The following is a 26,126-nucleotide window of genomic DNA, read 5'->3' on the forward strand; positions in this document are numbered from 1 at the left end:
AAACGCTGCAGTGCGTTACCTTTTGACAGCCACCTTACATCATTATGCAAAAGCAAGTCGTGGTGCTCAGCTGACATTTCTGATTTATTTGATACTCGCTATCTTGGGGCTACTTCTGTTAGCATTGCTAGCCACGCTTCAAAACAACGCAGTGCATTGTAGTTAGACTGTTGCTAGGCTACGCAAAGTGTTGCATTCATGGTCTGAAATACTGTGGGAATTTATAAAATCTTGAGAAACATGTTGCCCTCAGCATCTCTGGCATGACCACAGGCTTGACCACAGGCTGGGCCTCTTGGGGGTTGGTTCTGGGTCGCCAACTGAATAGGCCTGATGTAACTAAATGAAAATTGCATAAATAAATATATAAGTAAGTGAACTAATTAATCAATTATTAAATGCAAGAATAAATAAAAAGTATATAGATAAATGCACAAGTGCATGAATTAATTAATGAAATGAAATGAAAACAAACCAAGAGATACATAAATAAGTAATAAATAAATAGATATAAAATATGATTACAAAGAAGTGTGAATAAATGAATGAATGAATAAAAATAAGTAAATAAATGAATCAAAATGTGAATAGATTAATACAAAGGAGAAGTAATAAAGAAATGAACAATAATTTAAAAGAAACAAAAACTGACAAATAAATACATTTTTAATAACAAATACATAAATAAAGGCACGGATGAATAAATCAAAGAAATAGATGTGTGAATTAATAAAAGACTATGTAAATAAATAGATAGACAGGTGAATTAACAAATGAATGTATGAGTAAATAATAGAATGAATGAAGTATGAATAAGTGAATAGATAAATATGTGAATGAATGAATAAATGAATGAATAGTAAAATTTGAATAAAAACAAATTAATAAATAAATGATTTAAACAATTAAAAAAATAAATAAGTAAATACATAAATGAATGAATTAAATACAATGAAAGCAAATGAATAAATAAAGTGGTCAAGTCAAAAGACTTATGAACAAGTGAAACTGATAATAGCAGTTTGATTTACACTGCATGAAATATGCCTACTTTCACTGTAATGCATTCTCCCTTTATTATTTTTTCCAAGCAGCCAATTTATATATATATATATATATATATATATAGCCTATATCAAATTAAAATGCTTCAAAAAGCTACTATCTGAATATCATAAAGACTGATGTGGTCAAAGCGCAGCAGGCTGTCCCATATTTCAGACTCCGTCAAATTAGTTCTGCATCAGTCTAATCCCAATTGCATTTGAATTTGCAGGCTGAACAAATACACAATGACATAAAAGGCTATGATTAATATTGTATTCAGTAGAACTTGAAAGGTTTACAAAATGCCTGCAGAAAGGCCTTTAAGTTTACAATAGTGCCACGATTACTCTTTAAATACCTTTATTTTCAAAATAGGAGCAACTTTTATATTTTGGAAAATATAAAGTACTTTGCAAGTAGTCCCATAAAGCACAGGTTTTGTAATTTTTTAACGCCAGTTAACATTTGTATGTTTTTAGCTGAGAAATACATGCTTCAGATCTTGCATTATTCTCTGCACTGAGCAGATTTTCCCTTTAATTTTCACAAAAAGTATCCAGTAAAATCATCTCAAGAGCTACAGGGTCAGAGCAAGAGATGCATGTTGACTAAAATCCTTTGAAATAGCTTTTTCTACTACTAAGAAGTTTTGACAAATAAAATATAAAATATCAGCAATTCAAAGTGCTTCAAAAGTTACAAACTGAATATCAAAAAACATTCACAGCACAAAAAAGAGATATCCCAAAAAGCGAAAAAGTAGGACATTAAATACAATAAAGCCTATATTTAGAATTAAAAAGAAAAGGAGAAACATGACACCAGGAAAAGAATTTTAAAAAACGGCATTTTCTTCTATCATTAATAGTTAAAATGAATAGAACTTGAAAAACTGTCTAAACGCAATTACACTTACTGCTTTTCAATAATGTCATTGAACATTAACATAGATGTTCATTCATAAATAAGAAAAAAGGACAAACTAGACATGCTGGGGTTGTTTAACAGTAAGTGATCAATTCAAACCAGCAGGTGGCGGTAAAGCGGGATAACAAACGTGTGAACGAAATCCCCGAAGAAGAAGCCGCGAGGTCAGAGGTAAAACATGGTTGAGCACGGGGATATCCGCGTGGTTCACCGAGGTGGCAGTAAAATAAACTTCAGAGAGCCTGTCATAACCAATGATTCTAAGTAAGTGCGCTTTAACATCCTGGTTATGTTGTTTAATAGTGCGGGAAGATTTTTTGCCCTCCATATTGATTTATTGCTAATATACTGGAGCCGGTGCTAGCTGTTAGCATTAGCATGCCTGAGTGGTTGTATTTACAAACACTTTATCCACAGACTTACCTCATCTTTGTGAATATTCCAGTTACAGAAAATAACTCTGTATATATATCACATCTGAATACTGTTGTCTTGTAGTTCGTAAACTGCGATTTTCCTTGTAAAACACTTGTTTTGTGTGGGTTCAGGTTTCTCCTGTGCGCCTCTGGAGAGTCGGTGAAGGTTTTCAGCACCTCCACGGAAGAATGTATCCACGACCTGAGGGGACACACAGACCTGGTGACAGGTGTACTGCTCAAACCCTCCAACCACTTACAGGTAAAGTAATCCCAGCTCACAGTTTCGAGAAGTGGAGAGAAAGTATTTGGTTTCCAGCTCAGTCAAACAGAGATACTGAAACATGCCACTTTTCTTGTCAGTGTTGGATAAATACTCTAACATTACCACTTTAGTTTTACTGTAAGCATGTTAGCTGTTTCAAGTGGTCTTTTAATTTCTCTCTGAAAAATATTTCTGTCCTTATTTTCGTTGATGCGTTTTGGTGTGTTATTAAAGCCCTGGTTTCTTTCATCTACCTGAGCTTATGCTGCAGCTTTGCGTAGCCCTAAACCTTACACAGAAGCCTATGAGAAGTCTGCACCCCCCACAAAATGTCTACACATCAGAACGATGCAGACTGTAAGCCCTGTTGTTAGTCAGCTGGGCATGGCTTAGCTGACACAGTCTCTGAAGATGTCTGCAGGCATATTGTGTGTACTTTAGAGCTTTGGCTCCTAAAATTTTTCCGCATTACTCTTATCTAGGGCTGAACAATTTGCAAAAATAATCTAATTGCGACGATTTTCTCCGATATTGCGATTGGATTTAATATGCGATTATTATTAGATTACTCAATTTATGCATTTTTCAACAAATTCAAGTAATAAATCAATTCATATTATAACTTACATTCAGTCAGGAACACTCATCATACATTTTACCATTTCATTGCAAAATGCAGCCTACAATTTTACTTGGCAGATTGGCTCTGCTCTAAAGATGCTTCCTGGGTTAGTCTCTCTTGATTATGCATCCTGGAAAGTCGCTCTTGACTTTCCAGGATGCACATGGCCAGATATCCCCATATGAAAGGACATATAATTGACAATGTACATTTAAAAAAATGAAATTATTTCAGAAGCAATTAATCCATAGTAGCATGAATCTGAATATGAGGATGCATCAAGCTTTAAGCCATAAAGGGGCTGGGGTGGAGGAGGTAAAGCTTGTAAAGCTGTCACAAAAAATGAATGTACTGAATTAGTATTTTGACATATTTAAAGTTTAAGAAATATTGTAACTTCTGTGTTATCTAAATTGCAGCAGGCCATATTGTGATTTAATCTAATGTGTGATTAATTTCCCAGCCTTACTCTTATCTAAGAAAAGCTAATCCCGCCAGGATCCACTTTGAATTATTAAACATGAATTTTAATCACTTTCATTGACAACATCCCACCTTAATAGACCAACACACACTTGATCTTGCCCAAAAATCTATGTATAAACTATCCATTATTACAATGGTGTATGAGGGCGTCTCCTCACATGGAGTTTGCAGAAACTCCATGTGAAGGCCAAGTAGGCTTTCATGGGTTTTTTTTTTACTGAAGAGAGTCTTCCATCTAGCCACTCTGCCCAGATCCGATCCATTAAGAACTGCAGTGATGGTTGTCCTTCTGAAATTTTGTCCCATCTCCACACTTGAACTCAGTCAGAGTGACCATCGGGTTCTTGGTCACATCTCTTACTAAGGCCCTTCTCCCTTGATTGCTGTGTTTTGCTGGGTGGCCAGCTCTTGGAAGAGTCCTAGTTTGCCAAACTCCTTCAGTTTTAGAAATGTGGAGGCCACTGTGCTCTTGCAACCTCCAGTGCAACAGAAATGCTTCAGTAGCCTTCTCTAGATCTGTGCCTGTCAACAGTCCTCTCTCTAAGCTCTTGTAGGTAGTACCTCTGACCTCATGGCTTGGTTTTTGCTCTGATATATATTGTCAGATGTGAGGCCTTCTATAGAGAGGTGGGTGCCTTTGCAAATCATGTCCAATCAGTTTGATTTACCATAGCTGGACTCCAGTCAAGGTGTAGAAACAACTCAGCAAAGATCCAGGGAAATGAGAGGAACCTGAGCTAAATTTAAAGTGTGTTTTGCAAAGGGTCTGAATACTTACTTCAAGTTTTTTTCTTTTAAATAAATGTTCAAAAAACAATTTAAAAGTCTGTTTTCACTTTGTCTGATGGGGTACGGAGTGTGGATAAATGATTTTTTTCTTTTTTTTTTACTGTAGCATCAGGCTGCAACATAAGATAAAAATAATACACATAAGCAAGAGATGTTTGAATACTTTCTGAATGCATTGTACGAGCTGCTTTTGAAGGTTCTTAGAACATCAGTGTTAAGATGCATTTCATTTTATGTTGCAGGTCTTCTCTTGCTCAGCAGATGGCACTGTCAGACTTTGGGACTTCACAGATGGCATTCTCATCAAGGTAACACATGAGTTTTGTTGTGGTTCACTCTGCATTTGCAGCCAGTGTCACTCATCTAAATCATCCTTGTTCTTGTGACCTTGTTTCAAAATAGTGACTGTTTTGGACACCATATACTAAGTTTCCATACAGGAATTAACTAATATAAAACCTGCTAGTGTTACTTTGCAGATCTTCATACATTTGTAGACAGCTATCATGTCAAAGACATTTAGTTTGACAGCTGTCTGTTCTCTTCCAGACTTATGTCATTGGATACCCAATTCACTCCATCTACGCATCAGCACATCATGAAGGAGTCATCTTTGTTGTTACTCCCATTAGAGGTGACAAAAGGACAGGTAGGTTAGATAGATTTTCTCTGTGAGGGTGTTGCTGTGGTTTGATGTCAGAGTTATCCCAGCAATTTACAGTCAGTAAATGTTTTGAAATAATCAAACTTGGGCATTTATGAACAGAAACATTTATTTTGCTATATAGTATATAAAATAAATTTAAAAAAAGGTAGCTGTAATATAGTAAACCTTACAGCGTTCTGCTGTTGAAATTAAAGCAGTGGCTCTCTGCAATAAATGTCTGAATGAATGATACCCAAGTTTCAAGACCAGAAGCTGTTTAAATGTGTTTAAAAATCTGCATATTATGTTAAGTGGTTTTATCATCTTTTATCAAATTTTAATGAGAGAAATTCTGGTAAAAAATAAAAAAAATAACACAGCCTGTGTTACTGTAATCCCATTTTAGTCATTCAACTGTGTGCAGGACTGGTGAGGAGGCACAGTCTTTACTTAATTCTGCTATACTTTGACTAGGGGGCGCCAGTGTACACAGTACGTCTTCTCATGTGGGTGATGTAGAATCTGGGTTAAAGGTCTCTGGGTGAGACTGTGTGATAGGCTGAAGTCTGATTTTGTGTGTCCATGTTTGCAGAGTTGTTCCAGCTGGTTGCGGTACATCTGCCCCAGAGTGGAGATCAGCTGGTGGAGACCCGAGAGCTTTCTGCTGTGCTCAGCGACGTCAGCTCCAACCCAGCGGCCATAGACTTTGGCAGAGGGGTACATACAACACCACTATAACAAACACAAACTTACACAACACCACTACAACTAACATTTTTGTACTCCTCCTCTTGGCTTAGTTACATCTTAATATCAATCCCAGATTCACAGAACTTCCTTAGCTTTCAGGCATATCAGAGACGTGTTGGTTTGAAAGTTAATTTTTCTTCTCTGCCTGTTATAGAATGATAGAAGAGGTCTTTCTTCTGTCTTCAAAAACTCTGGTTGAAACAAAAAGGAGTCATCTAGGGCTGTTATGATACTAGAATTTTAAACTTCTTCGTAATGATTGCAGAAATCAAACAATATTGATACCTTTTCTGACACCATGACAGATAAAATTGAAGTCTTCAGATGCTCAGTACAGGGGAATTTCTTATTTTGAACATTAAAAAATGCAAGCAACCTCCCACACTTTGTCTAATTTGCACAGAAACATACACTTTTTTTTTTGCATTGCTGGTGTTTTTGGTACAATTTAGACAGCTTGCAAATGATCTCTTGCAGCTTTTGTTGGATTTATTCTTTTCCTGTTAACCTGTCTTATAAATGGTGCTTTTTCTTCAAAGCTATGGTATTTTCCATACCATCATTTGTTAAATTAATGGCAGTTGAACAGTTAAAAACACATCATATTAAAAAAAATGTATTATTAAGTGACAACCTTCAATTTATAAAATACCTTTACGTTTAGATGTTTTTCCTTAAATGGGATTCATTAAAGCATTATCTTTCAGCTTTTATCAATGGGTATTTTTTGCCCTTTTATGCTATTTGAAGAGAAAACCCAGAGTCCTCTGTGTTGATTATAAATTGCTATATTCCTTACAGGGTGAATATATCGCTTCAGCTAAAGGTCTGCAGCTAGAGGTCTACTTCTTCAAGAAACAGAAGGCTTACAGGTGAGCAGCACAGTGAGATAATTCAGCTGAAAGTTGAGGAGATTCTTTTTTATGAATGATGGATTAGTATGTGTTTACAACAAAATTTCTTCCTTTTACAGTTTGATTTCTAATGTCAAAGATGCTGTCTCATAAACCAGGTTTAAACTTCTGTTTTGCATCCATGCATCACATATGCCATATAGGTGTATGTGCACCTGAACCCTACACCGAGGCCTGTGCACAACCTGACATGCACCACCTCAGAAATGGAACTAAATGTTGTGAGGGTCAGGGCTAGGACAGCGACACAACTTATCAAAACTACATACTGGCCTCGGAAAACATCAGGCATGCATTTCCTTACCCACGTTTCTCTCAGTAGCAGAGCAAGTGCAAAAAAAAAAATCCCCTGTTCTTTGCCTCAGCCGATACAGCAACCGTACTGTCCATCTCCTCCAACCTCTCCTCGCTTTGTGTCTTTGCAAAAACTGCAGTTTAATTAGCTACTTCTCAATGTTTATCACCTCTGACTCCAACATATTGAGCTAAATTTCAGTCGCATCATTTCCTGTATAAAAACAAACAGGAAATGTAGACATGAGATGAACAAATGGCTTAAGAATCACACTGTTGAGTTGCATTTTGGGTAGAGTATGGAGTATGGAGTATAGAGTGATGGGGTCTAACCAACGCACCAGTTTGCAGTGCTCAAAGTGGCGTAGGCTGCCCTGGTGTAGCTACAAAGTAGATTCAATGCAGAGGTGTAAACCAGGCAAAGAAGATGTTCACAAACCCACAGTCAAAGCCACAGTTTGTGAAATAAAGCCATCAATCTGTGTGTGCTTCTGGGGTTACTTACAGATTTTCCCTCAAAGAACACAACAAGAAAGGAGGAAAGAACACGTTCACATGCATTTCCTGCCACCCCAAAGACGACTGCATCGCCACTGGACATGAAGACGGCAAGATTCGCCTTTGGTGAGTGCAGCAATAACAAGGTCTAGCAGAATTTATGTAGCTTGTTTGTATTCTTACATTTTCATCAAAACCATTTTTAACATTCTGTCTCCCCATGTGGCCTAAACAGTCATGATTTTTTTATATTATCAGTCCTGTTTTCTAATGGTGTACTTTTAGGTCTCTAGAGTTTGTTTATTAGATTCCTGAGTAAGACGAATTTCTTATGTATTATTTTAATCATTTCAGGAGAAACTTCAACCATAAGAAAGAGTACACCTACTCCACCCTGCACTGGCACCACAACGCTGTCAGCTCTCTGTGCTTCACACCTGAAGGTACATGCAGTCATATAATGTTTTTCTTTCTTTATCATTGGAGATGCTTTTCTTTCAAAGATGTTTTTTAAGATCTGATAGAGAAAATTAAAATCTGAATTTTAACTTTTGGTCAAGAGAAGAATATCTCATGCGGTTATTGTTGTGATTATGTCAGACCAAACAGATTCAGGTTAATGATGTCAAATTGGTTTCCTGAGTTTCTGCAAGAACCACCAGCCTCCAGTTCTTGCAGGTTGACTTCTTATGACCCTGCATGTACATAAAAGGATATCTAATATTGGCTTTCCTTTATTATTATTTATTTTTGCTAGAATTTTGAGTCAGTCATCCAGAATGTCCATTTGCTTAAAATGTTGGGAAAATCTGCCGTTTTGATATTTCTGGGTTTTTGCTTGTAAATTTTCAAGTATTTTCTCGTAAATTTAGTGGATATGTTTCTAAATTTTTGGGAGTTTCATTGAAAGCTGCAGAATTTTGCTTTAAGTAACTTTTTTTTTGTATTTTCATGGGAACTTGGGAAAGGTTTTTTATTTTGGATGTTTGGGGAAATTTGTTTGGAAATGTTTTGGCCTTTTGGTCAAAATTTGGGATATATTTTTGTAATTTTGATCTGGGTGGGATTTCTTGAAATGTTCTAAGAATATCAGAATTATTTGGATGTTTGTTGCCATCATTTTCATGGAATTTTGGGGAAAGTTTTTTAAAATGGGTGAAATTTGCTTATTAATTTTGGTGGATTTTCCTTGGCTGGCTTTAAAATTTTCAGGAATTTACATGGAATTGTATGCGGGAGATTTTTTTTTACCTCCGCCAAGGAGGTTATGTGATTGGCAGGGTTTGTTAGTTTGTTTGTTAGCAACATAACTCAAAAAGTTATGGACGGATTTTGATGAAATTTTCAGGAAACGTCAGAAATGAGATAAGCAAGAACAGATTAGATTTTGGGAGTGATCTGGATCACCGTCTGGATCCAGGAATTTTTTAAAGGATTCTGTACTATTGGGAGATAGGGCTAATGGCGGAGGTCTGCGCTCTCAGAGTGCTTCTCTAGTTATTTGAATGTTTAGGTTTTATGATGAAGTTTTACTACAACATTTTGGGGCTGTCTGAATCAATTTTGGGGTAGTTTGTTCCAAAATGAATGGGAGAAACTTAAAATACACTCCAAACAAAAGCTCCGGTCTCAGGAGGTTAATGTCGACATACTAGGGCTGCCTTCAGAATGCTCTGGTTCATATTCTAGTTTAACAGACACGGCTTACATACAGTTAATTTTTACATTAAAATGCCACCATGCTGCTCCCTTGAGATGCCATCTCTACTGTGCTGGTTTAAGTCTACGCTGTAGAGCAGGGAAATCAGGCCCATAAACCAGAGCTACAGCCCAACTAGTCACAGCCAGCTGCACTAAAGCGTAGCCACAACATTTAACCAGCACTGGAAACCACATTATGAAAATATCAATGATTTGTTTAACCAACTTGAAATTCTGGTTCTCATCAGCAAGAGTGACGAGGTTTAATCTCTCAGTCAACATCAGGCACAGACCTAATCTCCCTTTTGCTTATGTCTTTGTATCATCTTCTTCTTTGTGTATTCAGGCACAAACCTGCTGAGTGGAGGTGTCGAGTCTGTGCTCGTCCAGTGGAGATACAACCAGGAGAGCCAGAAGGACTTTCTGCCCCGTCTGGGCGCCGCCATCACACACATCGCTGTCTCACCTGACGGAGCGCTGTTCTGTACCTCCCACAGCGACAACAGTGAGGAACTTTAGCACACTCTGATCAGCAGCAAGCTTTCTGGAAAGAATCGACTTAAAGCTCTGTGTATGAGCGGTTTAATCAGCATGTAGTTGTCAGTAGAAGTTAAGGATTTAAGAGAAGCAAGCTTTAAATTTCTCAACTAAAGAGATCTTGTCTGTGTCCTGGAATGTGGCGCTTAGAAGAAAAAGAGTCATTTAAGCAGCAAGTATAGCTGTGAAATGTCTTTAACGTCTGATCTGGACTTTTTAAACATTTCCAAAATTTGTTTTTCACTTTAAATCTTAGGCTCACATAAATATAACAAAACTCCAAGGTATAAACTTATGAAAAACACAGAATCTGTAAGACAAGACACAAAAACTTGTCAACTGGATTAAAGAAAATAGGTTAGATTGTCACACTGCCAGCTTCCAAATCATCAAAGTTAAAAAGCATGAGCAAATCTCATAAAATGCCTTATTAATCCCTCTGCATGTTTATCTAATATTGGATATAACTGTGTATTAAATGACATAATATTGGTAGAATAGAATACTTTACACTAAAACATTTGATTTTAGGCAAAGATAAGACATTAAAATGCATAATATGTTGGAGCTTTTTAAGAAATTAAAGAAAGCATTGACATCCTGCTCCACTGACTAATAGTGATGAAGTAAAAGGAATTGGGTAAATGGTTAAAAAAAAAACAAGCTTTAAGGCAAATAAATAGAAAGAATCACCATGCCGTCTGAAATACCATTGTATCACAGAAAATTAGACTGTTATGTAGAAGCTTGTTTTTGCTTGAAGGCCAATGTTTCCCATCCTTACGGTTCAACAGTGGAGATTTTATTTCCCTTTTTTAAAGAATTTTATGTTTCAAAATTGTTCACTGTTCCATGTAAAGTTTTGAGGTTTTGGGGCAGAACATGAGAAACAGAGTCGCTGACATCTGCATCACATGTGTGATCTGTGTCATCTTTAAGAAGTGAAATGATGAAACTAGAACTGTGTTAACTGACTCGTAATTTGTGTTTCAGAGGTCACGATCATCCAGAGCTGTGTGAAAGTCTCAGCTGTCATTCAGGGTCTGGTCAAAGGTCAGTACAGCCTGTATTTGGCACGGCACGTACATTGATCATAAACATGCTGCATGGGCTCATAAATGATGAACATATAATCATAAATAAGCTTCACACTTCCTGGAAAACAGTCAGAGGGAAGGTTACGACTTCATTAAAGTGTATTATTGAACCTGTTTTAAATGTCAAATTCAACCAGACATACCCTGTGAGCTACTTTAGCTTTGTTTTGTTTCACTAGACAGATGTTTTACCCTGTTTAACCTTCCTAAAACTTTGAGGTTTTGTCTTCTCTGTCACTTGTACCAAACATTTTCCTCTTTATAAGAATAACAAGTGACTCTTTTTTGCTTTATTTTAGGAGAAAGTGTGAGGACAGACTTAATGGTCGACCCTCGCAGCAAATCTCTGGTGCTGAATGGAAAACCAGGACACTTGCAGTTTTACTCGCTCCAAAGAGACAAACTGCTCTACAATGTGAGTTGTCCCTTCATAAACTTGTATATGTCACCAAAAAGCTGGGCCATGGAAGTTTGTGGTTATTTTAAAACTCTTTTGCTTTGTCTTTATCTGACATGGAATAAATATGGCTCTCTTGAAGGGCAATTTTTAGTACAAGGATACCAAGTTAACTGCACTTAGTACATGCATCCACACTTTACATTAACAACACAGATCCAGTGCCAACCTGCAGGATAAGGGATGAAAGCCCGTACATCATTGCTGTGGCTCTTACTTTGCTTTATTTGCTGCTGGTGATAAGAATGAGTAAAGGTGAATTATCAAGGTGTCAAAAATGGATGCTGATGCAATGCATAAATTACCCCTTTGATAGGATGTAATGGCACCTAATGAATATGTGTAGCCTTTCGAGCAGTGGTTCCCGACCTTTTTTTCCTTAGGGCCCCTGCCCCCCTGCTCGTATCTAAGAAAAACTAAGTCCCCCAGGGACAATTAGGAAAAATTAAACATCAATTTAATTTTTTTCACTGACAAAATCCCAACATAATGGGCCTACATACACTTGTTCTTAACAGAAGATCTTTTTATTAACTATCTGTGATTACAACGGCCTATTAGAGCCACTCCAGAAAAATAAAACAATAATAAAGAAGAGCTGTTTATTTTCAAGAAAAAATCTTTTTAAATCTTGTTTAAATTAATTGTCAGGTTTAAAACAACTTAATTTACAAGAAAAAAACTCAAAAATGTTTATTTTAAAAGTCATAAATGTATGTAAGCCAAATCTTAGACTTGTTGAAATTATAAAGTCAAAAAGATGAAAATCTAACCACTGTTTTCAGATTTGTTTCTTTTTAAATTTATAGTATTTGAGTTCCTAATGTCAAAATTTAAAAAGAAACAAATCTGAACACATTGCTGTCTTGTAAATATATGACTTATAATCTCAAAACCTTTTAAATTTCTCCACAAAAATTTTGACTTTTGATCATAAATTCAAATTCTCTCTTCTTTTTCATCTGTAGGTTGGCTCTAATGGGCCTTCATACATTTACAATCATGATTTTAAAAAAATATACGAATCTTATTTTGACAACCTCAGAGCAGACAGGGTCACGCACCCCCCTGGGTGTGCCTGGACCCCAGGTTAGGAACCACTGCTTTAGAGCACATGTTAGCACTTCCAAATTTGTAAAGCAATAAGTAGTTTAAACCCCAAATATGTGAATAGTTAAGAAATACTGAAATGACCCTTTAAATTCTTTGAGCATTGCCTTGGTTATTAAAGTCTCTCTGTGATGTCTTCTGTGTTTCCTGCAGCTGGATATAGTGCAGCAGGAGTTTATTCATGAGTCCGGTCTGCAGCAGTTTGAGGTGGTGAAGGCTGCCTTCGATGCGTCTGGCAGCTGGCTGGCAACGGTGGAAGAAAGAAAACAGAAAGTTGCTGAGCTGGAGCTGAACTTGAAGCTGTGGGCTTTTGATGAACAGACACAGAGGTACAGACGTCTGAGTGATGCTCCAGTCAGTCAGCAACACAGATCATCAATATCATAGATGATTGAAATAAGGCCTCACTGCTTTGCAATCTAATCCTTTATTTTTCTTTTATATGTGTCAGGTTCAGTAATAATAGTGCCTTTTTCTGACATGCCAACTGTCTGACCTGCAGTTTTGTGCTGAACACAACCATCTCGGCTCCCCACGAGGACCAGATTACAGCCATGTGCTTTTGCCATGCCGCCGACAGCCAGACCACCATGCTGGTCTCTGCCAGCAAAGATGGACACTTCAAAGCCTGGCAGCTCACTGCTGCAGCCCACACAGAAGGTAAGCTGCAGATTCTCTCAGTCTCTACTTGTTCAACTAAAACAAATAGTTGGCTGAGCTGTGTTTAAGTGCGGTCATTTACTGCTCACTTATGCAAAGGGGGGAACATGAGCTGAGAGCACATCAGCAAATTAAACCACAATGTGGTACTTTGGAATGTCAGCTTGGAAGAAAGTCATGGTGAAGATGACCATGTGCTTAAATGCATTGGTTGCTTCCATGTGGTTGGCTGATTAGAGCAGTTGAATTGCCACACCTAATGAAGTAGTCAGTGAATGAATAATATCTGTCCCAGCATCAGTGTTGTCCAGAAAGGACTTGGTTCCAGAGCCTGTTGTGTAACAATCACTTGAAGAAATCTTTAGGAATCATAGAAAATCGTGTCAGTTCAGAGGTGCCAGCCTCTTCCAATATGACTTACACCAGATGAGGTTTATGGTCAGATCTGAGAGAAATTTACTGAGTTTCTCACTAATCCAAACTCTGTGTCTGTCTCTCTTTTAGCAGATGAAGGTTCGTCCTGGTCATGTGATTTTGTCGGGGCCTATCACAGCCTGGTGCCTGAGTGCTGCTGTTTCTCAGCCGACGGGTCTCTGCTGGCCGTCAGTTTTCAGGAGGTGGTGACTGTGTGGAGCCCGGCCTCCTGGGAGCTCCTGACCACTCTGTCCCAGCCTCCAGGAGCCGTCAGGTCAGAGCAGAAACGCTAGTAACTAACACACTAGAAACATCTCAATACCAAAACTTAACAACCAGTATGTTTACATGAGGTCAGAATAGTATTTGTATTATAAATCAGAACAGCCTGTTTATTGGTTAACTTCACAAAATTAGATGTTAAAAACAGAAAAGGTAGTTGCAAAAGCCTCTTTATGTAATCTAATGAGCAAATTTTGACATTTAAGATGAAACCAGAAACAAAGAGGGATTCATGTGGACAGCTAAAGTATCAAGACTTTGGTATTTGTGAGACTCGTTGCCTCTGTATAGAGAAATGCCTTTTGCAGTCTAGTCATCACAAGTTTCTCTGTTTTTTGGAGCAGGTTCATTCTATGTTATTTTCTCATACTTTTATTGCTCCCAAAGTAGTGCTGCGCTATTAAAGTCCCTATACAGTGGTAACAAAATCTGTATTTTAGTATTTTTGTATGACAGGCAATTGTGTTATCAACCACCAGGCCAAATTTCAGTCATTAAAAACATCTCTAAGTTTGTAAAATTAAGCCTCAAAATCATTAAAAAATGAGGCAGTAAAATTTGCTCTAGGATAATGTGGATGTGTCTGTTTAATGAGCAGAAGTTGCACCCACTAACAAGAAATATGATCCTCTCAGATTGAAAAAAATGCTGCTGGTCAGAGTGCAGCTGCCTGGCGCTGAGCCAGAGAGACAGAAAATGGGGATTAAATTTAAATTTAATTTTCTGTGGATTACTGCTTAAAGACGTGCTTGTCTTGTACTGATGTTAGACACTATAGCATTAATCACCACGACGGTGCTGAAACATAGTAGTCATACTGGTCCAAACTTCCTGTAGCGTGCTGTCTGTAGCAGAGAGAATGAACACATAACAGTCCTCTTTTGAAGAAAAACTATGCTTTCCTCTGTCTTCTTTTCATGAGCAATCTGTTTGTCATCACTCACTCCATTTGTCCCTCAGTAAATCTCCTTTCTCTACTTCTCCTTGTGCCTGTGTATTTTTGCCTTCAGTCGTGAGCTCTATCTGAGCAAAGGATTTGATTGGCCGAGGCCCCTCACATGTGAGGATCTCGGCTGTAAAGCGAAGAAAAGCTGCACCGTTTCAAATAGACTCTTATTTGAAACAGCTTAAAGCTGCACTGATTAAAATAAAAACACAAGGTAATTACTATGTTAATCTGTTATTATAGCTTCATCAATAAAAGGGGGACTGGCCCTTATTTGTCCATGCAGACTAAAACCCCTGCCATAGTATGGGGCCTGGCAACAGTTTGACTCATGCAGCACTATCCTAAATTCACCTAGCGCATACCTGCCAACAGAAATATAAAGTACCCTTATGTCAACAGTGGTACTTCTACCCCTGTAGCGAGTGATCTCAATGTCTATACCAGGACAAGGACAGTTTCCCATTTAAATATCCTAAGCCAGCTATAACTGGGGCTCAACTTTGCCTTGCTTGTAAAAAAATGAACATATTTGTGCAATTTAAACAGTGTGCAAGCTTTACAGAAATACTCAACAAAAACAGCTGTTTACCCAATATTGAGTGCCTAGGACCTCTGTTTTTGCTGCTGTGAAACCTACCATGCTGAATCAGGAGCCAAATTTTGGCTTTAACTCACATCATAGAGTAAAAAAGATTTCTGTCCCGCAGCTTTATTAAAATGACTGTTGGATATCGAGCTACTGCACTTTAAAATGTTTAGTTGGTCCATCAAGATGCAATTTAAGTGTTGCTGTCTGGGCTCCTCTGTAGTTGATGTCATTAAATAGTTAAAAACCTTCTTTCCAGCGCTCTGGCAGACATCCATGGTGTTGTTTCTCACAGCAGACAGGAGGCGTAGCAGCCTGAGAAAAAGAAATACTGTCTGTCAGCCATCCGGACACAGGGACAGATTACAGTTTCGCAACGTTGTTGGAGTCTCAGAAATGTTGGCCGGTTTTCCCCTCTCTCACAAAAACGGGGCCCCTGGGGTCACTGAGGACATGAAACTACTGTTGTTAGTTTCTGTACCACTTTTCAGAGGAAATATCAGAACAGTGAGTCAGCATAAAAATTTATTTTTCAGAAAACCATGGAGAGCTGACTTGCATTTTTTTATTTAAAAATGAAGAAACTGACAGAGATAAACATTTAAAGCCTTGTAACTACTAGTCACTGTTTGCAAAACCCAATATGTATTTAAAACTGTAACAGCTGGAGCTGTCATTCTTTTTTCTTATAAAAGTTTATGCTTCTATCTTTGGCATTTTCATGCATGTTAAAATGGCATTTAATATAAGTGCATACATCTATTTTTGGAAGAGAGCTGTTCAGAAATGGGTATCAGGACCAGAAACACAAAACTAAGGTTTTGTCTGCAGTAGAAATACAGCCTCCTCTAAAAGTACAGGAATGGAACAGTGAGGACAATTCTTTTATTTTTGCAGTAGACTGAAAACATTTCAGACAAAAAGATGAATATGAGACAGGAGATCAACACTCCCTTCAGTCTCCTCTTTAGCAGGTAAAATTCATGCTCTATATGGCCAAAGTCTGGAGATTGACTTGGCCAGTCTAAAACCTTCCACTTCTTGCCCCAGATGAACTCTTTTGTTGTTTTGGGTCACTATCTTGCTGCATGATGAAGGATCTCCCAATCAGTTTGGTTGCATCTTTACTTAAATTGGCGGAAAAAATGATTCTGTAGACTTCTGGGTTCATTTTGCTGCTGCCATCATGTGTTACATCACAGATGTGAAGATTAGGGCCCGTCCCAGAAGAGGACACGCAGGCCCAAGCCATTACATTACCTTCACTGTGTTTCACAGATGAGCTTGTATGTTTGGGATCATGAGTAGATCCTTTCTTACTACAAACTCTAGTCTTTCCATCACTTTGGTAAAGGTTCATCATCATCTCATCAGTCCATAAATCTTTGTCCCAGAATGTTTGAGGCTCGTCTCTGTACTTTTTGGCACATTCCAGCCTGGACTTCCTGTTCTTCTTGCTAATGAGTGGTTTGCATCTTCTGGTGTAGCCTCTACTTTTGTTCATGAAGTCTTCTGTGAACAGTAGATGCTGATACCTTCACTCCTGCCCCATGGCGGTTGTTGCTGATGTCACTAACAGTTGTTTTAGGGTCTTTCTTTACAGCTCCCACAATATTTCTGTGTTCAGCTGCTGCTGTTTTCCTTGGTCTACCCATTCAACGTCTGTTCCTGATTACACCAGAGGTTTCTGTCTTCTTCAGTCCAAATAGTTGCACTGGCTATGGCCAATGTTTGTGCAATGGCGCTAATTGATTTTCCATCTTCTCTAAACTTCACAATAGCTTGTTTTTCACCCAGACAACTGTCTGTTTGTTTATGTTGATTACATCTGTAACTATAAATGCAGTCTGCACAGGCAAAACCCCAATCAGAAACTGAGCGTGGACATTCAGTGGAGAAAAATTTGAACAGCATTATGCATTTGTGACACTACTCTTTAAAAGTTTATGCACTCATCTGAATTAAAAATTCATAATGATGAGCTGCCTGCTCCAAAAAGTTGACCGCACTCAGACAGCATGTTTAAATGAGCAGACATTTCCTGTGTAATTTGGGAGCTGTTGAGGAATTTTTTGCCTAAAAGACTTCAAAGTAGAGAGTAGGGAAACTGTAAGACATTTATGTTTTCAGTGTTTTGACAGCTGCCCGGTGCCCCTTACATAACCACCACCTATGGATGTGTAGAGCCAGGGTCAGCTGCTTGACCTCCTTTCTCATCAGCTCCAGACACTCTAAAATCAGCTGTAGAAAATGTTTGGGCTCACACGCAGATGGCTGATGAAAGTCACAGCACTGGTTGCAGCAATTTTGAAGTTTAAAAAAACAAAAAGGTGGTTGTATTTGATTCATCATTCAGACGTCAATTTTCCGGGTGTTTGCATCTTAGTGGGTGTTCGGACCCGGCTTGCGTGATACCGTTTGAAGCCCCCAAAGCGGAAAACTCCTGAAAAGCTAATCCTGTGAAATATGTGTGGAGTGAAGGGGTGAACTTAGGATTCTTTAAAGTTACAGGAAAACAAAGGAATTTTTTTTTTCTTTCTCAGGAATCTTTGTTTTGGGCGACTGAGCTGCTCAAAGTATCTGCTGGGAACGACAGCCGGCAACCTGCTCTGCTGCTGGAACCTCCTCACCTGCTCACGTAAGGCTGCACATGCATGGTAGAGGAGTTTACCGCTGCATGCACCTGCTGAAATGCATTTTAATTTATACACAGACATAAACAAATGTTTCTATTTGCAGTGGAATGGAGCACGTCGATGGACGTCAGCCTGCTGCTGGCTGACCCGCTCTCTGAAAACATGGCTGCCTTCTGCTGTCAGGCTGGAAACACAGACTGTAAGTGTGTTTTTTTAATCGTCTAATCTTGTAATACGATTGAATATCATTAAAAGAAGTATAAATGCTACATGTGCTAAAGTGATGAAGAAACTTTAAAAATGAAAACTTACTCTAATCAAAGTGTCTGAATCAATGTTTCAATACAGATAATTTTGCTGTTTTTCTATTTTTCAGTGTTCGTATTTAAGCCCAGTGAACCTCGGCCGTTGTTTTCCCGTAAGGCCATTTGCTCTGGGAAAGTGACTCGGGCTGTCTTTGCTCCGAGGGAGGAGATGCTGGAGAGCTGTGAGGAGAGCAGCCAGTGGCTCAATAGATCCCAGCTCTACTTCCTCACTCAGTACATGGTAAAAAAAAAAAAAAAAACTCCATCAACTGACCACAAAAATGCAACGTGTTGTTCTGTTGTTCACTAACAGCAGATGCAGTGGAACTTCGTCAAAGTTTAGGACACTCAGGTTTGAGTTTTGCAGCCTTGTCAAGTAACAATGATTATTAAGAAAAATAAGAAATTAAATGCTCAACTTTCTGCTCCTTGATGTAAAAAAAAACCACGCTTTGATACTGAATCTGTAACACCAAATAAATGATAAAATCATTTCTGTAAATGAATGATTGAGTTCAGTCAAACTAGACCGACCTAAGCCTCCGTTCCTTTGTCTTATTAGGAACAGATTCAAACCTCAAGCAGGATTCTCCCAGATCACTAAAAAGTCTTAAATTGGATGTTTTTGAATATAAGGCCATGAGTCTTTAAAAGTCTTATTTTTCCAGTGAATGGTTTTAAATTTTAGAATGCATGTTGACTTAGATGTGTCTTTATCCAGTCTGCACATCTTTGATTTTAATCATTCTTTTTAGAGTATGTTCTTGTTGCCCACAGAATTGGCTGGGCCCCCATAAAATCCAGAGAGTGAACCTTCCCCAGTTTAGATTTATTAATGAGATCAGTGTATGTGTGTTAGATTAGTAGCATTGGTGCTAGCATCCTGGCAAACAGTTACCTCATTTTGGAGATGGAAAGTGTGTCAAGCTTGGGTTCTAATGTTGGAATGATTTATGCTTGGTACTTTTTAACCACTTTCACCACTTTGTTGCATCCAAAATTGTCACATATTTTTGCAATTTTTACCATTTTCTGCTGCTTTTTGTCCATTTTTAACACCTTTTTCCCTGTTTTTGCCTTTTTTTGCCCCATTTTTGCCCTTTTCAGCCTTACTTGCCACTTTCTCTAACCACTTTTTGCCCATTTCTGCACCATCCTTATTGCAACTTTCTGCCTATTTTAGCTGCCTTTTGCCATTTTTTTTTTTGCCACTTTTTGCTTCTTTTCACCCATTTTTACCTCTTATAGTGGCCAGGGTGAGACGTGTAGTGTTGCTAAAGCCTTTTGGCTGACTCAAACAGCTCTTGAAGCCAATCAGTGGGGGCTTCCATGTTGAAATCGTGGTCTCAACTGAACTTTGGATTAACCTAATGGCCCGCCCACTAAGCACAACTTCCTGTCAGCTAGCTAATTAGCATTCTGGTTGACAGAAACCTAGCTTCTGCCTGTCCAGCTATCTGTCAATCAAACAGACGCACCAATCAGTCTGCAGTGAGGTTTATAAATATTATCTAAACCAATGTGGTACAAAAAAAATTGAGCCCCTGTACAGTAAGAGCACAAGAAGATATTATCTAATGAGACACGTTTGGTTTTTTGAACCAGGATGTAAACCAGTTTATTTCTAGTGTAAAAACCGGCTGTTTAACAGGTGTCCAGACGGGACTACCGGTGTTCCTGCAGCCAGCCTCAAGTGGATACTCGCTGAATTTTTCTATTTTTTGCACTTCCGCATTGGCTTCATTTTTCAGGGCCGGAGGTTGCCGCTTGGTTTTCACATACATACATGACTGATGGCAGTATATATGTAATTATACAGTCAATTCCTCCTAATGTCCAACACAAGGATTTGCACTTTTTTTTTTACAGATTGATTAAAAGCTGACAAACTACCTGTAGCCATTGGGGAGAGGATAATGTCTGGGTTTTTACCATCAATCAGTTTGAAATCTGTTGGCTGGAATTACAGCGATGATACAGGGCTAATTTTGCATATCAAGAAATAATTGGAGAATTGGCTTGCATAACATTCAAAAGATGTCTTGGTGCTTCTACTGTGTTCATGCTGTGGTTCATGTGGACTCTCTTCCACAGGATCTCATGACCTTCACCACTAAAGCAGAGGAGGACAGACTGATGGCAGCAAGCAAACAGGTACAGCTCACATGACCTCTGATCACTGCTCACTCACACATTTTTCATTTTCAACCATCGCTCAAAACTGTTGTTGAACAACAAGCATGTTTACAGCATTTTTATGAACACTAGAGACATGAGACTTCATACGTGGTTCCTTCTTATGAGAACTTCCTCATTGAAACAGAGAGCATAACCACACTTGGGAAACAGAGCAGGGCTGATGACTGTCACTTTTCACTCCACGTGATGTTTTTGTCTCTGTATGCTTAAAGGGTAACTTTCAAGGACAAATTCAGAGTTACAAACACTACCATGAGGTCAGCAAAGCTACCCTGAAAATTAGCCTTTAATGGATCAGAGTAGCTGTCGTAGAGGGAACATGAAACATCAAAACAACCCTTCTTAATTTTCTCTCTTTACTGCTCTACAATAAAAACATCACTTCTGAAGATTAATTCTGACATCTTTTTGTCTTGCCCAAAAGCTCGTTATTGATGACAGCGTTGCCATGACACCATTCTACCTGTTGCTGGGGAAACACCGGCAACAGGAAAACCAGGAAGAGCCGAGTGGTGCGTCTGCAGAGAGAACACCTCTCCCACAGGGCTCAGTGGCTATCAAAGAGGTCTGTAGTCCACTTTGTCTAGTACACAAGTGTTGCACAAAATGAGTTTTTGCAGTAATAGTGTGTTTTTCCTGCACAGCTCCTGACGACACCGGCCCACGTCCTCCCCTCCACCTCTTTCCTCTGCTCCATGTTTGTTCAGTCTCTGCTCGTCTCTGTTAAGGAAACAAGGTCAGTAGACAAAGAAGGCTCGAATGAAAGAGCTTTTAAAAGATGTAGGAATTTTAACTCTATTTTAGAGTTCATGTCCAAAGATTTCATTACAATCTTACAAAACTGAGCAGTTTGTATCATCCTGTTAGAAATTATCAAAGGTAAAAGCAGTTGGCACAGTCATGGTTCTGCAACAGAAAACAGAGGCTTTCTTCTAATGACTCAGCAATAAGTACTTCAGGATGTGAGTTACTCTGCTTGAATATGAAGGTCACTGCTGCAGTGTGAGTGCCAGAGATTGTTCTTGGCGTTAGTCTGTTCAGTTGGGTCGCATTACATTGTAGCTACAGCATAACATATCATATCATATCATTTTAGGATATAAAGCATTTGAAAAAAATGCACAGATGCATCTAGACAGACTCTGGCCATCTGCAAATAATGTAGGCCTGATGATTGATCCCTCCCTCAGTCGTAAATATAAACCAGTAATAACCTATCCAGATCCTCAGCAAGGTGGGTTTTCTTAGACTGAATAGAATCACAGTGTTTTGAAAATTGATTAATGGATAAATGGATTGCCATCCCTAACATGCTACTTTTACACCAGAAGAGCAGTGTGCTTTACTCCTGTGTCTGTTAATGTTTTGAAGTCAACAGGTAAAAAAAAGGAGAAAAAAAAAAAAAGCTGTCTTAATAAGCTAAATGTTCCAGAGACATAGCTCTTAAAGAAGTCATTACAACACAGGTCCCCAATCCTTGAATCCAACCCTTTGTAAAGGTCTTTCTTTAGGAATGGGTTTTGTGAGGCATTTTGTATTGGGTAATTATCAGTAAAATTTAAAATTCATATCCATTTTGGACAGCAATGTCTGAGTTAAATTTGACGATCCCTGGCCACACTCCTCCCTTTTGAAACATCCGACCTGTGTGAGTTTGATTTTTCTGCTGTTGCCTCAATCAAGACAAACTACAGATTAAAACTGGACATTGAAAATGAACTGAGACTGGCACTCTCACAGCTGCACCCAAGACTCAAGAAGATATACAGCAACAAATAAGCCCACACTAGTCACTGCGGTTATTGCAGGACGTGAGGTATAAATAAAAAACAAAATATTTATTTTTTAACTTTTTTCTTTTTTTTTTTTTCCATTTTCAAAACCCTAAGACGATGGTGTTCTTCAAAGTTTAGAAGTTCTATGTTGCAGTAAGTAAAAAGATAGGAATTCATAACTCAAAAGTTTGGTCCACTGGATGGCAAAGTGAGCTGATTGGCACCTGAATGTCAGCACCTGTGATCATGGGCCCTGCTACAGTGGTCAGTAGGTGTCTGTTCCAAGAATCGGCATGCCACGTTTGACTGATCTGGTTAGGGCCCATGCAATAAGGCAACGTCAAGCTGGTGATCCATAAAACCAAGTTGGGGCATTATTTCGAGTGAGCCCTAGTACCCGCTCCAACCGAACGCCAGGTTCCATAGAGCAGTGGATGTCAGAGACAGGCTGCAAAGTGGGCGTCCCAAGTAGATGACACCCCAAGAAGACAGTTTCCTCAACCTGTCAGCACTCAGGAAGCGTAGGCTATTTTTTACAGATTTGCAGTCAAGGTTTGCAGGACGATATGGCCAACGGCTCTCAGCACAGACAATCCAGAACAGACTGCACACAGCCAATCTACAGTCTCATAGAACTACCAGGTGGCCTGCCGTTACTGCCCTTAACCGTCAAGCCCTTTAGCACCTGAGGTAATATGGGCAATATAATAATGATATTTCATTGAAATAGTCCTAACACCTCTTCTACTTTGCTTATAAAATGAGCAAACCTCACAAAATAACTGTTCAAATAACTCTGGGAATACTTAGAAAAATGTCCTTATTGATTTCAGGACGTGGATCATAGAAATGTCAACTTTACAAACTGACAATTATGCATAAGTAATATCAATAAAAACACAGGAGGAAAGAGCTTATGTAACAAGATAATAAAACTGAAAAATTGTACAGTCATGGTTATTGGTTCGTCTTTAAACTTTATTAAGTTAATGTGAGCTAGGGGGGATTCTGTGTTATTGACCCCTCCATGACTTCATATCTGTTCTCACAGTATGATCTCATAAAGTCACCACAAGATGACAAATCTGCAGCTTTTTCACATGATTTAAAACCTCGAGCTAAAATGCAGAAATGTGGACTTAATGGTTTATCTCCAAAAATATGCAGTCATGCTAACTTTTTTTGCCTCTGTTTTTGTTCTCATGGGCTCAGAGAGGAAAACAAACTGGCAGAGGAGGAAATGGAGAGTGAGAAAGAGGAAGAGGATTCAGAAGGGGAAATGGAAACGAGCAGCTTAAGGGTAACCCAGCAGTCGTCTGTGGGAGTCGAGGACGCTGAGTCTGAAACTGCTCTGACCAAAGCTCAGGTTCAAGAACTGAGGAGGGTGAGGAAACTGGACCACAGCTGGATCACAGGCCTGCTGGACTCGTGAATGTGACCCTGTGCAAAGACTCTTGTAATGCAGTGTGCAGAGAAAGTTAACATCACATTAATGGAGTTTTATTGTGGTAAACTATGATGTCAGAGTAAAAAAATGTGAACGAATCACCATGCAAATACAAAACAGAAAAGATTTGAAGGTAAAAGTTGAAGCTGGAATGAATGTGGTTCTCTCCAGGATACCAGCATGGTTTCTGAGACCTTTGTGTTTATTTTTGTAGTTGTTTTTTGGAAAATAAATCTCTTACTGAGTCACAGCTCCCTTGCAGATTGAAGCAAGTTCTCCTCCAAGATTTTACATAACAGTTCTTCTGTTTTGTGGCCGCTATCAACCAACATGGTGAAAGCTGTAAATGGTATAGTAGATATAAATTCCCCTTTGACATCTTCACACGACTGAGGTTTGTCACAATATCCTGATGTCACAGTGTAAAAAAAACTGTTAGTAAAATCAACCTTAGCAACAAAAACTCACTAATCACTTAATTAGGTTTTACCTTTTCAACTGCTAACTGAAGCAAATATCTTATCAGCCAATCACATGGCAGCAACCAATGCATTTAGGCACATGGACTTGTCAAGTTCAAACTAGGGATAAATGATTTTATTACCATGATAGTGGTATCGGCAGATAATACATTAAGAGGTTAATGATTGCTGTTGGCAATTATAATTGCCAACATTTACAGCCAATACACTGGTATTGATTACTGATCTTGGTGCATGTTTGGTGCATGTCTTCCCTGGCTCTCTCACCACATGTTTCCCATCTCTCTTCAGCTGTCCTATCAATTAAAGACAAAATGCCCCAAAAATAATGGTAATAAAAATTGGTGACGGATCAGTTCTAGTAGAGGAGAGATTTGGTGTTCTTTACAATTAAAAAAATAATTGTTGGTATGGTATCTGTATTGGTGAAAATGAAAATTGCAAAGGCATATTAGAGCCACACTGAAAATGATAAGGATCAATTATTTTCAAAAATCTCTAATTTTTCAAGTTTGTTAAGTTGAAATTTTACAAAAGCGAACTTAATTTTGGGGTTTGAAAATAATTTTTCAAGAAAAAACAATTTTGAGTTTAAAGGGTCATAAATTTTTACTTTATAAACGCTTGGGAAAACAGAAAGCTCCAGAAACACTATTTGTTTAGAGTAGTGGTTCTCAGCTGTTGGGTTGAGACCCAAAAGTGGGGCACGGAGCAGTTTTCAGTGTCGCACCTAGGTGTCTAAAAAAAAATGGTGGCAAAAGTCCTGAAATCCTTATTGAACATGCATTGATACATTTAATTTTACCCTGTTTTACAGTTAAATTTGGTAAATTTAAATATTTGATCAATATTTTAACTAACTTATTTCCCTTCTTGCAATAAATAGCTCCTTTTCCCGTGATAATAAAGTAATTTCTCTGGAAAATTGACAAATTTGCACTTAATGATGGGGAAAGAGGGTGTAAAATTTGTCAGTTTTGTCCCTTTTTTATATCAGGTGTTTCGGTCCAACCATGCTCCAAACTGCTACATATTCAATAACAAAACATCAGTTGTTTGAAATTTTTTGGAAACTTGGGTCGTGACCTGTCTTAAGACAGACTGGTGGGTCCTGAGGCCGGACCAGTTGAGAACCACTGGTTTAGAGAACGGTTTTATTAATATTTAGTAATTATTAATAATGTTTGTTTTTCTGTAAATTCAAGTTTTGCTGGAGCTTTCTGTTTCCTCCAAGATGTTATTTATCCTCCAGGCATCTTGGAAGTTGGTGAAGTTGTGCTAGAAATACCTACTTCAACTTTATATAAGTCAAAAATATCAAGTTTATAATTTATAAAATGTTGACATTACAATGTTGTAAATGTAGAGGAAAGAAAACTCAAACACTGGTTGGATCAGATCATACCCTGGATGCTGTCAGTGTGTTGTTTTCTTCTCAACTGCCACAGTTAGCAGCAATGTCCCCTCAAAGTCTGAATGCTTATTATAATGTTATGATTCTGGACTAAATGCTGTGATCCCAAGTATTTTCTTTTAGCTCAGTCCCAGGAAAAAAATGTAATTCAATAAGGATGCATGCAATGCAATGCAAATGACTTTATCTGCTGTGGTTTTCTTCCATGCAATAGTTTATTTTTGACTTGATGATTTTAATACAATCTAAGTTTTAATTCTAGACTTGTAAACTCAAGAATGTCTACATTTTTTTGTCTACTTGAATATGTAAATGTATGACTTCTTAAACTTGAAAGTTTTGTGTTTAACTCAGTGATTTTTTTTTTTTTTGGTAAATTTACTTGTTAATCTTTTTAAAAATTAGTTTGGTTTATTCTAAA

At 38.2% G+C, this 26,126-nt stretch overlaps 1 protein-coding gene across 2 annotated transcripts; it reads left to right on the forward strand.

The window, feature by feature from the left end:
* The first annotated feature begins 2,109 nt into the window (after positions 1-2,109).
* Positions 2,110-24,059, forward strand: wdr75 (WD repeat domain 75). Of its 2 annotated transcripts, none has more exons than XM_041807238.1 (21): positions 2,110-2,238; positions 2,523-2,652; positions 4,795-4,860; positions 5,102-5,201; positions 5,791-5,915; positions 6,750-6,820; positions 7,664-7,780; positions 8,009-8,097; positions 9,702-9,860; positions 10,886-10,945; positions 11,289-11,404; positions 12,710-12,885; positions 13,059-13,216; positions 13,721-13,904; positions 17,991-18,085; positions 18,187-18,282; positions 18,460-18,629; positions 20,483-20,542; positions 21,012-21,152; positions 21,232-21,323; positions 23,575-24,059. In XM_041807238.1, the coding sequence occupies exons 1-21, from the start codon at positions 2,153-2,155 to the stop codon at positions 23,792-23,794; spliced, it is 2,511 nt and encodes an 836-aa protein (XP_041663172.1). In that variant the 5' UTR covers positions 2,110-2,152; the 3' UTR covers positions 23,795-24,059. The 2 variants fall into 2 exon arrangements, with proteins under 2 accessions (XP_041663172.1, XP_041663173.1); XM_041807239.1 differs by having other exon boundaries at positions 13,724-13,904.
* The last annotated feature ends 2,067 nt before the right edge of the window (positions 24,060-26,126 follow it).

Source organism: Cheilinus undulatus, linkage group 15 (genome assembly GCF_018320785.1).
Source record: "Cheilinus undulatus linkage group 15, ASM1832078v1, whole genome shotgun sequence".
In the NCBI taxonomy this organism is placed as follows: domain Eukaryota; kingdom Metazoa; phylum Chordata; class Actinopteri; order Labriformes; family Labridae; genus Cheilinus; species Cheilinus undulatus.

Coding starts and splice junctions, on each gene's coding strand:
- wdr75 (XM_041807238.1), top strand. CDS start 2,153: ATGGTTGAGCACGGGGATATCCGCGTGGTTCACCGAGGTGGCAGTAAA. Junction 18,283..18,459: donor TCAGGCTGGAAACACAGACT/GTAAGTGTGTTT, acceptor TCTATTTTTCAG/TGTTCGTATTTAAGCCCAGT. Junction 18,630..20,482: donor ACTTCCTCACTCAGTACATG/GTAAAAAAAAAA, acceptor TCTCTTCCACAG/GATCTCATGACCTTCACCAC.